At 40.0% G+C, this 14,161-nt stretch overlaps 1 protein-coding gene across 20 annotated transcripts in view; it reads left to right on the forward strand.

The window, feature by feature from the left end:
• znf385d (zinc finger protein 385D) overlaps positions 1-14,161 on the forward strand; it is a 235,096-nt gene that overhangs the window by 126,843 nt on the left and 94,092 nt on the right. Inside the window, exon 1 of one of the 20 annotated variants that reach the window (XM_067412097.1) lies at positions 11,709-11,971. The exons of the other annotated variants lie outside the window; for them this stretch is intronic. Within the exon in view, the coding sequence (XP_067268198.1) occupies positions 11,947-11,971 (25 nt within the window). The 5' untranslated portion in view covers positions 11,709-11,946. Of the gene's footprint in view, positions 1-11,708; positions 11,972-14,161 lie in introns of those variants that run through there. 20 annotated transcript variants of the gene reach the window in all.

A 14,161-nucleotide genomic window follows, 5' to 3' on the forward strand; every position in this document is an offset into this window, starting at 1 on the left:
TTTATCATTGTTTATAATACATTTAGTTTACATAACAAAATTTAACACTTTCTGAAGAATGTGAGTGGTGCCTTTCTGTATAGAAGTCGATGCTAAAGAGTTTTGGGTTTTGCTCTGCTCGGATATTCTGAGTGGTAATAATGTTGTTGCTAGGGTGTTCCAAATGGTTGCTAAGGTAGTTGCCCTTGTTATTCTGCTCCCTAGATAGGGCTCAAGTCAATGTACATTCAGCTGCACACTAAAGACTTGCACCATAATGCCAAATCTCTTTTTTAAACTGTTTTGAAGTCTGTCCAACAAGTCGCTGACAAACAGTTTGTGATTAGTTGTGTAGAGAAAAGACAACTGTAAATATTTAAAGGGGTCATGCAATGTTTTAATGTCCTTTGAGGTCCACTAATAGTGTTAGCAAGATTTTGACACCAAAAAGCATCCTAATTTAGTAGTAATAAGCTACTTTCTGTCATTTTTGACCATCTTTTTTGAAACACTCCATTTTGATGTGCTGCATTCAGGACTTAGAAGTAAACGTCCACTGCTATGATTGGGTTTTGCATATTAAAATAATTTTAACATCCTCTCTATTACACGTGTGGAATTGTTTTGAAAAATTCCAGTGTTCGCCATACATATTTGAGCCAGAGACTGATCCTGAATCAGAAGACAATGAACCTTAAATACCAAACATTAGCATGGTAATTAATTATCTTTATATATTCCTTATGTATTTGTGAGGTATTGTATTTTATTATATTATATCAGTGTTGAAATGGAGGCGCTTCAGAAGGTGTTTATCTCGTTAGTTGAAGCATTTGCTAAATGTATATTACATATGCTTTATAAGTCTTTGTTGTGGCAAATAAAGTACTTTGAGTTACCACAGTAGTAATTGACAGGATAACTTATGGAACTTTGTTAAAAATAAAGTTCATCCATGCATTCTTAAAAAAAAAAAATCTACGATTTTGTTGTTGGAGTAATCCTGTGTTTGTGTCTGTCTCATATTTACTGCTACTGAGGCTAAAGAGGCAATGATGTAGAAGTGGGCGTCGATCATCTTCTTTTGTCTTGCTATGACACAATAATGTGACAAAAGCCTTGGTTTCAGTATAAGCTGTTATTGGACTAACAAGAACGTTTTTTGAGTTCTGAAACTTAGGATATTTTTATAGTACAATAACCTCAAAAAATCAAGGAAAATTTTATTTCTCAATTCATGACCCATCTAAAGCTTCGGTTTGGCTGGTGCATTTGGTCGCAAAGTTCCTTTTCCCCACATTTTTAGTTTATAAAAGTAAAAGCTCTGATAAAGTCTCCTTGTAGTCAGTCATTTTATCCTTTAAAACTCACCTTTGATCACCAAAATGACATATTTAAAAAAAAAATTCTTCATGCCTTAAAATAGCTTGAATGTAACTCTACACCCTTGCTTCATTTAGTATGCATGGACCCATGAATATGTAAATTAGCCCCACCTCCACCTCCACCTACTGATGTAAACGCTGCACAATTTTATCGCTTTTTACGACATCAGACACATAACGGTAATTAATGTGATTAGCCTTTTGCTTGACTACATTATCAAACTGCTAATAATGGGTTGCTAATGTTACAAACCATGTTACCACATATAAACATCATTAAAAAGTTGATTTTCACCACAAAGGGTACTTTAAACAAGTACACAATTTGAAGTCTCCGTCTGTTTTTCATAGTGAATGATTGCAGGATGAGTTACATTCCAAATTTTAATACTTTTTTAATACTTTTTAGTTGTTTAGGGTCACATTTTGTGTTTTGCTGCTGTGGTTTGATTGGATTCAACACATTTGGTTAAATGTCAGTGATCTGCAGATGTGAGATGTTGAGACACTTTTAGTATTTAGCACTCTGGTAAGATCTTCTGTGCGACTGCTGTTGAAAGCGCAAACGCTTCTTTGAGCCCCGATGATATGAAACGCTTCTCTGAGCCCTAATAAATAACGTCCTTGTTTTCTCACAGCTCTGCCTATTTGCATGCAGCAAAATCTTATTAAAAAAGAACGGCATGAGAGAGTAACAGCTCTGGGAGGACGGCGTTCGCCAGAGCGTGTTTAATATCTGCTCTGTGCGAGTGAAGTGAGGAGGTGATGCAGACAGAAACGTGATCCGTATCACTGTACAGTTACCTCACTGAAAATGTGCTTTTAATAAAATCAATTTATGGGAATACTTGGACTTGTGAATACAAGGGCCAACACACGAATACTTTGTTATCTCAAGATTGTCAGTGCATGAGAGGCTCTGTGCTCCAGAGAGTTTACTGTTACCAGTGTTTTAGGCTCTTTGAGCATTAATCTTGGTGATTTACTGAAGAAATATCACAGAATATCTATCTATCTATCTATCTATCTATCTATCTATCTATCTATCTATCTATCTATCTATCTATCTATCTATCTATCTATCTATCTATCTATCTATCTATCTATCTATCTATCTATCTATCTATCTATTCTATCTATTGCTCTATCTATCTATTCTATCTATTGTTCTATCTATCTATTGTTCTATCTATCTATTGTTCTATCTATCTATCTATCTATCTATCTATCTATCTATCTATCTATCGTTCTGTCTATCATTTTATCTATCGTTGATAGAATGATAGAACAATAGAGTGATGGAACGATAGAACGATAGAAGAACATCTGTCCGTCCGTCTGTCTATCTATTGTTCTATCCATCGTATATAGATTGATAGAACAATAGGGTGATAGAACGATAGAAGAATGTCTATCTATCTATCTATCTATCTATCTATCTATCTATCTATCTATCTATCTATCTATCTATTCTATCTATTGCTCTATCTATCTATTCTATCTATTGTTCTATCTATCTATTGTTCTATCTATCTATTGTTCTATCTATCTATCTATCTATCTATCTATCTATCTATCTATCTATCTATCTATCTATCTATCTATCTATCTATCTATCTATCTATCTATCTATCTATCTATCTATCTATCTATCGTTCTGTCTATCATTTTATCTATCGTTGATAGAATGATAGAACAATAGAGTGATGGAACGATAGAACGATAGAAGAACATCTGTCCGTCCGTCTGTCTATCTATTGTTCTATCCATCGTATATAGATTGATAGAACAATAGGGTGATAGAACGATAGAAGAATGTCTATCTATCTATCTATCTATCTATCTATCTATCTATCTATCTATCTATCTATCTATCTATCTATCTATCTATCTATCTATCTATCTATCTATCTATCTATCTATCTATCTATCATTTGTTCTATCTATCATTCTATCTATCAATCTGTCTATTGTATATATAAAATTAGAATCATAGAGTGATAGAAGTGTCTATCTATCTATCTATCTATCTATCTATCTATCTATCTATCTATCTATCTATCTATCTATCTATCTATCTATCTATCTATCTATCTATCTATCTATCTATATCTTTCTATTGTTCTATCATTCTGTCATTCTGTCTATAGTTGATAGAATGATAGAACAATAGAAGAACGTCCACCCTTTATATATCTATCGTTCTATTGTTCTATCATTCTATCTATCTATCTATCTATCTATCTATCTATCTATCTATCTATCTATCTATCTATCTATCTATCTATCTATCTATCTATCTATCTATCTATCTATCTATCATTCTATCTATCATTCTATCTATCTATCTATCTATCTATCTATCTATCTATCTATATCGTTCTATTGTTCTATCATTCTGTCTATCGTTGATAGAATGATAGAGTGATAGAACAATAGAAAAACGTCCATCTATCTATCTATCTATCTATCTATCTATCTATCTATCTATCTATCTATCTATCTATCTATCTATCTATCTATCTATCTATCTATCTATCTATCTATCTATCTATCTATCTATCAAACATTCTGTCATTCAATTTTCTGTCAGTCATTCTATCCTTTTGTTCCTCTATTATTCTATCACTCTATCATTCTATCTATCTATCATTCTCTGTCTATAAACCTTCAAAACTTCAAGGTTTTTCAGCTTTTTCCCCCAAAACCTCCAAACAAGCCTTTGTCAAGTTAGCATTTGAAGATTCTCTTGGCAGATTTTGCTTTTCTAGTTTCTCGTCTAAATGAATCAAATTAATTTTCCTTACATTCAAATTCTTATTGCAATTCTGCATCCTGTTTGCTCTCAGTACAAACCCAGGAACTGAAGTGAAGTTCAGAACGGTCTGTAATATCTGCTGCATCATCGGTGAAGAGGGTTTGATGGGAGCTGCTCTCTTTATTCATAGCTACATGTGTGTCTTCTTTAAATGTGAACGGCACATTCGCCTCTGCTTCTGTAGGCGTCGGACGAGCCTCACGCCAACCATTATAGCCCGCAGTCACAACCAGCAACAATCATTTAATGCATATGCGTGTGTGCACTTATGTCAGAATATATAGACTCACGTCCTGACGGGGTGACAAACAGGGCACTGTATTATTCCTGCAGAATCACTTCACCCGCGGCCTTTTCTGCTGATGGAATTATTATGTGAAAATGGTCTTTTTTTTATTGTGTGTTTGTTTACACCTCGCAGGGAAAGTAACTAAGGGTTAGTGATGCTATAAAGATGGACAGGCGATAGATTGTTTTGCTGCAGTGTTGTTTTTTCATTGCTCATGAGACTTCTCAGTTAAAGTTCACGTACTAACATGTTTCTCCTACGCTTCCTTAGAAGAAATGGGAATAGAAACAAATGAGTCAATACAGTAAGTCTACAGAGCTATAAAATGAATTGGGATAGCAGTTCAGATCGTATATTTAGAGTTCACATTAAGATTCCCAAATAACACTAGTTTGTATAAAAAGACTCAAAATGCAAAATAATCATTTTTACTTTTCATTTATTGTTTGTTTTAAATGCTAAATGCTGTATATACTGTGCAGGATTCATTAAGCATTTTATTTGTTTTTTATTTGATTGATTTATTTATAAGAAAAATAGTAAATATTTCTTTCTTTATTTAATTATTATTATTTATAGTAAATGCTGTATATACTGATCATGATTCAGTAAGTAGTTTATTTATTTATTTAAATTACATGTAATTTTTAAACATAATAATGCTTTATATACTGTGCAGGATTTAATGAGCAGTTTATTATTTTGTTTATTTATTTTAATTTTAGTTCATTTATTGTTTATTTATTAAAAATACTAAATGCTTTATATGCTGTATATACTGTAGTGTACATGATTTATTAAGCATTTTATATGTTTTTTATTTGATTCATTTTATTTATTTATTTTTTTTTAAGAAAAATAGTGAATACTTTGCGGGATTGAGTAAGCAGTTTATTTATTTTTTATTTAATTAATATAATTATTTTATAGTAAAAGCTGTATATACCGACCATGATTCAGTAAGCAGTTTATTTATTTAATTTGCATTTATTTATTTATTAAACAATAGTAATGTTTTATATACTGTGTAGGATTCAGTAAGCAGTTTTTATTTATTTATTTATTTTTTATTTAATTAATATAATTATTTTATAGTAAAAGCTGTATATACTGACCATGATTCAGTAAGCAGTTTATTTATTTAATTTGCATTTATTTATTTATTAAACAATAGTAATGCTTTATATACTGTGTAGGATTCAGTAAGCAGTTTTTATTTATTTATTTATTTATTTATTTTTTATTATTCATTAAAAATTGTAAATGCTTTTATATACAGTGTGGGATTCAGTAAGCAGTTTATTTTTTAATTATTATAATAATTTTTTATAGTAAATGCTGTATATACTGAGCAGGATTCAATAAGCTGTTTATTCTATCTATTTATTTATTTATTTATTTGATTTTTATTTATTAAACAATAGTAATACTTTATATACTCCAGTAAGCAGTTTATTATTTAATTTATTTTTATTTATTTAAAAAATAGTACATGCATTATATACTGCAGGATTCAATAAGCATTAAGCTAATATTATACTATGAACATTGCCTATGTTGAATGTTGCATTGTGGGACAGCGCTCAACACTCTTTCGTCTTCTTCCCAGATCGTCGCTCGTCTGGTTAGAGCTTTGGAAACACACATAACTGGCCAGTTGATCAGATAGCGGTGTAACTAATGAAAAGCGTCATGAAAGTGACAGAGAGATTAATGAAGTTTCCCGTGCTGCTCTTTGCATGTGGTTCACCATGGGCTCCTCTGGGCACAGCTGCTGTTAAATGCTATTCATGGTGACAAATAATGCTCTATCTCAGCAGTGACACCTCCAAGTCAAGGTTAAAAAACACATTTGCCAGCCTGGACGAGTGGAGGCTCTGCGACTATAGATACGGAATAAATGTATTTACTCGCAGCGGGCTGGAGGCGGGACGAGAGGCACCGGAGTGATTGGGAATTCGGGATTAATTGAAAACATCTGTGCGACGATGCAAAATATCTGCCGTCTCCTAGCTGTAGCGAGAGTAACACACAGCCCGTAGAAGCAACGAGTTTTGTTTCTGCTCTTTTTTTTTTTTGTTAGTGTTTGGTTTTTCCTTTCTCTTGAACTCTGTGAGTGGATGAGAGTGCATTGTGATCTGTTTTTCTCTGCATACGTGTTTGTTTTGTTGTTTGCTAGCAAAGCCTCTGATTTGTAGGCAGTACGTGTGGGAGGCTTTCAAACGGTCAATTCCTCCTGACCTTCAGATAGAATTACAGTGAACCAATCAAGGAAAGATCTGAGAGAGAGCCAAGAGGGAATCAAGGTCAAGTGTACGTGTGTTTTTGTGTCTGTGATGACATATTCTCCTAAGATCTCATACAGACACATTTACATGTGTTTACCTGTTTATTTAAATATATGTATAGTTCGTATAAAGCTAATTATGATGACCTTTATTAGTGACAAAAACATTATTAGTGGTGTTTAAGGACAGCATCACTATTATTAATTGCTAACATTTAAATGTGAAATATGTAGATTTTGGACACTAGTGGCACCTAGCGGAATTACAAAAACAAAGCCTATTTTGCAAATGCCCCTTTCACACGTAGCACCTCCTCCAAACTCACAATCACAATCACAGCTCTTACAGGTGCTTGTGCAGGCATGTCTCAACAGGTAAAATTAGGTTACTTTCAATAAAAGGTACTTAATAAAAGGTGTTGCCATGCGTCATGAGTCTAGAGTGAACATGAGTGTCTCACTTAAAATAAACTCATCCAATGTATTTGCATAGGGCACAGTTTTTGCCCCAAATTCTCCACCAGCTGCAGTAGCCACACCAAAAACTCCACCGGCTACAATAGCCACGTCCCAAACTCTCCACCTGCTACAGTAGCCACACCCCAAACTCTCCGCCTGTTACAGTAGCCACACCCCAAACTCCCCGCCTGTTACAGTAGCCATGCCCCAAACTCCCCGCCTGTTACAGTAGCCACACCCCGAAATCTCCACCTGTTACAGTAGCCACGCCCCAAACTCCTCACCTGCTACAGTAGCCACGCCCCAAACTCTCTGCCTGCTACAGTAGCCACACCCCAAACTCTCCAACTGCTACAGTAGCCACACCCCAAACTCCTCACCTGCTACAGTAGCCACACCCCAAATTCTCTGCCTGCTACAGTAGCCACACCCCAAACTATCCGCCTGTTACAATAACCACACCCCAAACTCCCTGCCTGCTTTAGTAGCCACACCCCAAACATTCCACCTGCTACAGTAGCCACACCTCAAACTATATGCCTGTTACAGTAGCCACGCCCCAAACTATCCACCTGTTACAGTAGCCACACCCCAAACTCTCTGCCTGCTATAGTAGCCACACCCCAAACTATCTGCCTGTTACAGTAGCCACGCCCCAAACTCTCCATCTGCTACATTAGCCACACCCAAAACTCTCTGTCTGTTACAGTAGCCATGCCCCAAACTTCTCAACTGCTACAGTAGCCACACCCCAAACTCTCCATCTGCTACAGTAGCCACACCCCAAACTCCTCACCTGCTACAGTAGCCACACCCCAAACTCTCCACCTGCTACAGTAGCCACACCCCAAACTCCTCAACTGCTACAGTAGCCACACCCCAAACTCTCCATCTGCTACAGTAGTCACACCCCAAACTCTCTGCCTGCTACAGTAGCCACACCCCAAACTCTCCACCTGCTACAGTAGCCACACCCCAAACTCCTCACCTGCTACAGTAGCCACACCCCAAACTCTCCATCTGCTACAGTAGTCACACCCCAAACTCTCCGCCTGTTACAATAACCACGCCCAAAACTCCCTGCATGCTATAGTAGCTACACCCCAAACTATCCACCTGTTCCAGTAACCACGCCCCAAACTCGCCATCTGCTACATTAGCCACACCCCAAACTCTCTGCCTGCTATAGTAGTCACACCCCAAACTCTCCACCTGCTACAGTAGCCACACCCCAAACTATCTGCCTTCTACAGTAGCCACACCCCAAACTCTCCACCTGCTACAGTAGCCACGCCCCAAACTCTCTATCTGCTACAGTAGCCACACCCCAAACTCTCTGCCTGCTACAGTAGCCACACCCCAAACTCTCCATCTGCTACAGTAGCCACGCCCCAAACTCTCCGCCTGTTACAATAACCACACCCCAAACTCTCCACCTGCTACAGTAGCCACACCCCAAACTCCTCACCTGCTACAGTAGTCACACCCCAAACTCTCTGCCTGCTACAGTAGCCACACCCCAAACTCTCCGCCTGTTACAATAACCACACCCCAAACTCTCTGCCTGCTATAGTAGCCACACCCCAAACTCTCCATCTGCTACAGTAGCCACACCCCAAACTCTCCATCTGCTACAGTAGCCACACCCCAAACTCTCTGCCTGCTACAGTAGCCACACCCCAAACTCTCCATCTGCTACAGTAGCCACACCCCAAACTCTCTGCCTGCTACAGTAGCCACACCCCAAACTCTCCGCCTGTTACAATAACCACACCCCAAACTCTCTGCCTGCTATAGTAGCCACACCCCAAACTCTCCATCTGCTACAGTAGCCACACCCCAATCTCTTCATCTGCTACAGTAGCCACAACCCAAACTCCCTGCCTGCTAGAGTATCCACACCCCAAACTCTCCGCCGGTTACAGTAGCCACGCCCCAAACTCCTCACCTGCTATAGTAGCCACACCCCAAACTCTCCATCTGCTACAGTAGCCACACCCCAAACTCTCTGCCTGCTATAGTAGCCACAACCCAAACTCTCCGCCTGTTACAGTAGCCACGCCCCAAACTCCTCACCTGCTACAGTAGCCACACCCCAAACTCTCTGCCTGTTACAGTAACCACACCCCAATCTCTTCATCTGCTACAGTAGCCACGCCCCAAACTCTCCGCCTGTTACAATAACCACACCCCAAACTCCCTGCCTGCTATAGTAGCCACACCCCAAACTCTCCACCTGCTACAGTAGCCACACCCCAAACTCTCCACCTGCTACAGTAGCCACACCCCAAACTCTCCATCTGCTACAGTAGCCACGCCCCAAACTCTCCGCCTGTTACAATAACCACACCCCAAACTCTCCACCTGCTACAGTAGCCACACCCCAAACTCCTCACCTGCTACAGTAGCCACACCCCAAACTCTCCATCTGCTACAGTAGTCACACCCCAAACTCTCTGCCAGCTACAGTAGCCACACCCCAAACTCTCCGCCTGTTACAATAACCACACCCCAAACTCTCTGCCTGCTATAGTAGCCACACCCCAAACTCTCCATCTGCTACAGTAGCCACACCCCAATCTCTTCATCTGCTACAGTAGCCACAACCCAAACTCCCTGCCTGCTAGAGTAGCCACACCCCAAACTCTCCGCCGGTTACAGTAGCCACGCCCCAAACTCCTCACCTGCTACAGTAGCCACACCCAAAACTCTCCATCTGCTACAGTAGCCACACCCCAAACTCTCTGCCTGCTATAGTAGCCACAACCCAAACTCTCCACCTGCTACAGTATCCACACCCCAAAGTCCTCACCTGCTACAGTAGCCACACCCCAAACTCTCCATCTGCTACAGTAGCCATGCCCCAAACTCTCCACCTGCTACAGTAGCCACACCCCAAACTCTCCACCTGCTACAGTAGCCACACCCCAAACTCTCCATTTGCTACAGTAGCCACGCCCCAAACTCTCCACCTGCTACAGTAGCCACACCCCAAACTCTCCATCTGCTACAGTAGCCACGCCCCAAACTCTCCACCTGCTACAGTAGCCACACCCCAAACTCTCCATCTGCTACAGTAGCCACGCCCCAAACTCTCCACCTGCTACAGTAGCCACACCCCAAACTCTCCATCTGCTACTGTAGCCACGCCCCAAACTCTCCACCTGCTACAGTAGCCACACCCCAAACTCTCCATCTGCTACTGTAGCCACGCCCCAAACTCTCCACCTGCTACAGTAGCCACACCCCAAACTCTCCATCTGCTACTGTAGCCACGCCCCAAACTCTCCACCTGCTACAGTAGCCACACCCCAAACTCTCCATCTGCTACAGTAGCCACGCCCCAAACTCTCCACCTGCTACAGTAGCCACAACCCAAACTCCCTGCCTGCTACAGTAGCCACACCCCAAACTCTCCATCTGCTACAGTAGCCACACCCCAAACTCTCCATCTGCTACAGTAGCCACGCCCCAAACTCTCCATCTGCTACAGTAGCCACGCCCCAAACTCTCCATCTGCTAGAGTAGCCACGCCCCAAACTCTCCACCTGCTACAGTAGCCACACCCCAAACTCTCTGCATGCTATAGTAGTCACAACCCAAACTCTCCACCTGCTACAGTAGCCACACCCCAAACTCTCCATCTGCTACAGTAGCCACACCCCAAACTCTATATTAGTTGAGCAGGAAAAAGCTTGACAAATCTGCAAGCTCAATTCTTATACTTTTGGGAGAGATAAACTCATGAATGGCATAATAATAATAGTCAATGAACAATAAACTGGGTTATGAGAATGTGTTTTAACATAAAACGTCTTACATCACCTTTAAAAGAATAGTGATCAGAACTAACTCTTAACTGTAACTATTAAACATTGCAACATACATTTTTCACACATCAAATGTGTGCTGTTACTTTACTAAGTGTTTAGACTGTTGTTCCCCTAGCAGATGATAACCAGCAAAAAGAGACTTGCATTGAAGGAGTGACCCGAGGCATATTTAGAGAGCAAAAGATCACAGAGATGTGAGACTTCATTTTTGCCAGTAAACAACTTCTGCAACTACCAACAACACCTAACAACATCCTAGAGCACCCTAGCAACAACCTTGCAGAACATCCTAGTAACCATCTAGCAACACAACAGTGCAAACCCTAAACCATTTAAATCACCTTCTCTAACACTCTTGCATCAAGACTTTTGCAGTTAGACCAAACGTTCACATTTTCTTGCTAAATAAATTAATACAATAAGCTAGAAATTAAAATCTTGTTTACTTTATGAATCACATTTGAGGATGTCACCAGATAACTGAAGAGAAAGTGAGAGAGAACATGATATATGAAGTTGGGAGGTGCTGGAAGAGGGAATGAGAGATAAGAGAGAGAGAGAGAGAGAGAGAGAGAGAGAGAGAGAGAGTAGAGCCTGAGGAACACTCAGACAGAACAAATGAGCAGCCGCGGTTTGACTCCCGCTAGAGACGCTGATATCGGCACGCCGGCGAGAGCTCATTCACCAGGAGTCAGATTACAGCTGGAGAGGATCACCTCGCTCTGAGACACAGCTGAGGACGGAGGTGCAAGAGGGAGACAGAGTTTTTCTGAAGATCTCAGTTCACAGATAGAGAGAGAAAACTAGCAGCAGCCCTCGTGGTCGCAGTTCCCCACATATACAGATGAAATCATGGATTCACTCTTGACGGCATCGGTGCGCAGGGACGCTCCGTGATGACCATGGAGAGCATGTTTATTGGTAAGTGAAGTCAGTCTGGTTATAAAGTCTGCGGTTTTGTTTTATAGACTCCCCGTCTGGCTCTCACAGCGGGGGTTTCTCACGGGGACATCAGAGGATCGCAGTCCTGCATGCGTGCCTCACCAGACACCTGATTTGTTGCATTGGAGTTTAGCAAACAGCGTGAAATCGTCCGTTTCGGCAAAACTGAAGGGATTAGGAGATTTTAGGAAACATGCCGCTCTGTGTCTCAGCATGTTGTCTGCTGAACGGATGATTCTTTTCCCAATGCGCGGAGGAACGGGATCAGATCTCACCGCAGGAGATACAGCATATCTGTTGCTCAGTGATGAATTTGATGCAGCTTTTAGGAAACGTGAGCACAAGTATTGGGATCATTTGTTAGCTTTCAAGACAGTAGTTTTAAATTTATATGAATTTAAAAGGAAAGGTGTCTATTTTTAGATGCTTTTGTATGTTTTGCCATTTTTATCACTTGCAGTGCTAAAATTGAACTCTTAACATATTTAAAAATGACAAGGAAAAAACTGTTTAAAATAATTTATAATGAAATATTGCATGTCACACCATAGCTGTGCTTGAAATCACCCCCTATACCCTCATTCACTATTCCATACATTAGTCCACTAATATAGTCTACTTGAGCGAGTGAATTCAGACACTGAGTGCACCCTTCCGCGTTTCCGTAGTTTTGCTTGCTGTGTAATAATCATTTGAAACTTAGCAAACTGGCATCTCCAGTAGTAATGAAAAGATTTATCTTGAACTCTGTCATAGAAACTAGCATGTATAAACCTTAATTAAACAATTGAATAATCAATTAAAAAGGAATGTATGTCAGTGCCGATAGCCTCGTGGGCAGCACCGACATATAGTGCTGTTACGCCTTGGGCGGCTTGAGTTTGAGTCCCGGCTCGTCAACGTTTCCCGATCCCATCCTCCTCTCTCTCTCTCTCTCTCTCTCTCTCTCTCTCTCTCTCCAACTTCGCTTCCTGTCTACATACTGTCCTATCATTAAAAAAGCAAAAACGGCAAAAAAAAATCTTAAAAAAAAGGTATTTATACCTGTATGATATTACGCTGTACCCACATTGGACTAGTACGGTTTGGAAAATGGATGGATGGATGATTCACCTGCGGGCGCCATCTTCTGGTGAAATGTCGGAATTCATTCGGCACGACCGTCACAGTGCATTATGGGTATTTTCTAGCCGTTGAGCGTACATCAGTTGTACACTCGTTATTTCAGTCTATTATGGGATTGGATAAGTGCACTCAATAACATCCACTATAGTTTCGGACACCACTACAAATGGCTGTCTCCTATACAGGGTATAAGGGGCGATTTCGAACACAGCCCATGTCTACACTAGACGCAGATGGCATGCCGTGATGCGTGATGGCACACTCCTCAACTAAATCACTCCCGTTATAATAAACAAAGCCGCCGATGCTTCTTTTGACAGAGACCGTGATGTTAGGGTTAGGGTTAACCTGTGCTGACATTTTTTCTTTCAATTATTCTTTATTTACAAATCGGTTTTAGTATGAATTTTATTTGTTGTGTATTTAAACTTCTGACTGAAATCAAAGGCAACTTGATGTTTCTGGTCCCTGATGTGCAGCTTTGATGCAGCAGACATCTCAACTATCGTGTCCGCTGTAGACATGGGTTTGGTTTCAAAACCTGGTGAGCTCCCTATGTAGGCAGCATCTTAAGGTCCTGGTTTTAGAGCAGTGTAGAACTTGTTAGGATGTGGGTGATGACAGCAGAGACTGCAGTGTGGTTAACCCCTTATTTTATTTATTTGGTTCATAACCTCAGATTGCAGAGCACATGGCTAGTGTTTCCTGACCACTGCTAGTTCGGTTTTTACTACAGTTTAAAACCCAATTAGTTTTGCATGCAATTTATAAGTTGTGTGTGTGTTTATTTATTTTAATCTTGATATCATAATTTTTTAATCTTTAAAATAAATGATCAATCATACCAGGTGCACAATACCGAAACTGGCCCTTAATGGAATGTGCAAAACAACTTAAGCTTAATGAACAACATCTGTTGCATAAAATATTGACTCATCCCTCAGTTTGTCAAAACAAACAAAAATTATGTTCGCAGTGATGCTCAATGGGAGTCTATGATGAGGCATTTCAGAGGGATTCAAAGCAGAAACGTGCAGCTTGTAT

Source organism: Chanodichthys erythropterus, chromosome 2 (genome assembly GCF_024489055.1).
Source record: "Chanodichthys erythropterus isolate Z2021 chromosome 2, ASM2448905v1, whole genome shotgun sequence".
Classification (NCBI taxonomy): Eukaryota; Metazoa; Chordata; class Actinopteri; order Cypriniformes; family Xenocyprididae; genus Chanodichthys; species Chanodichthys erythropterus.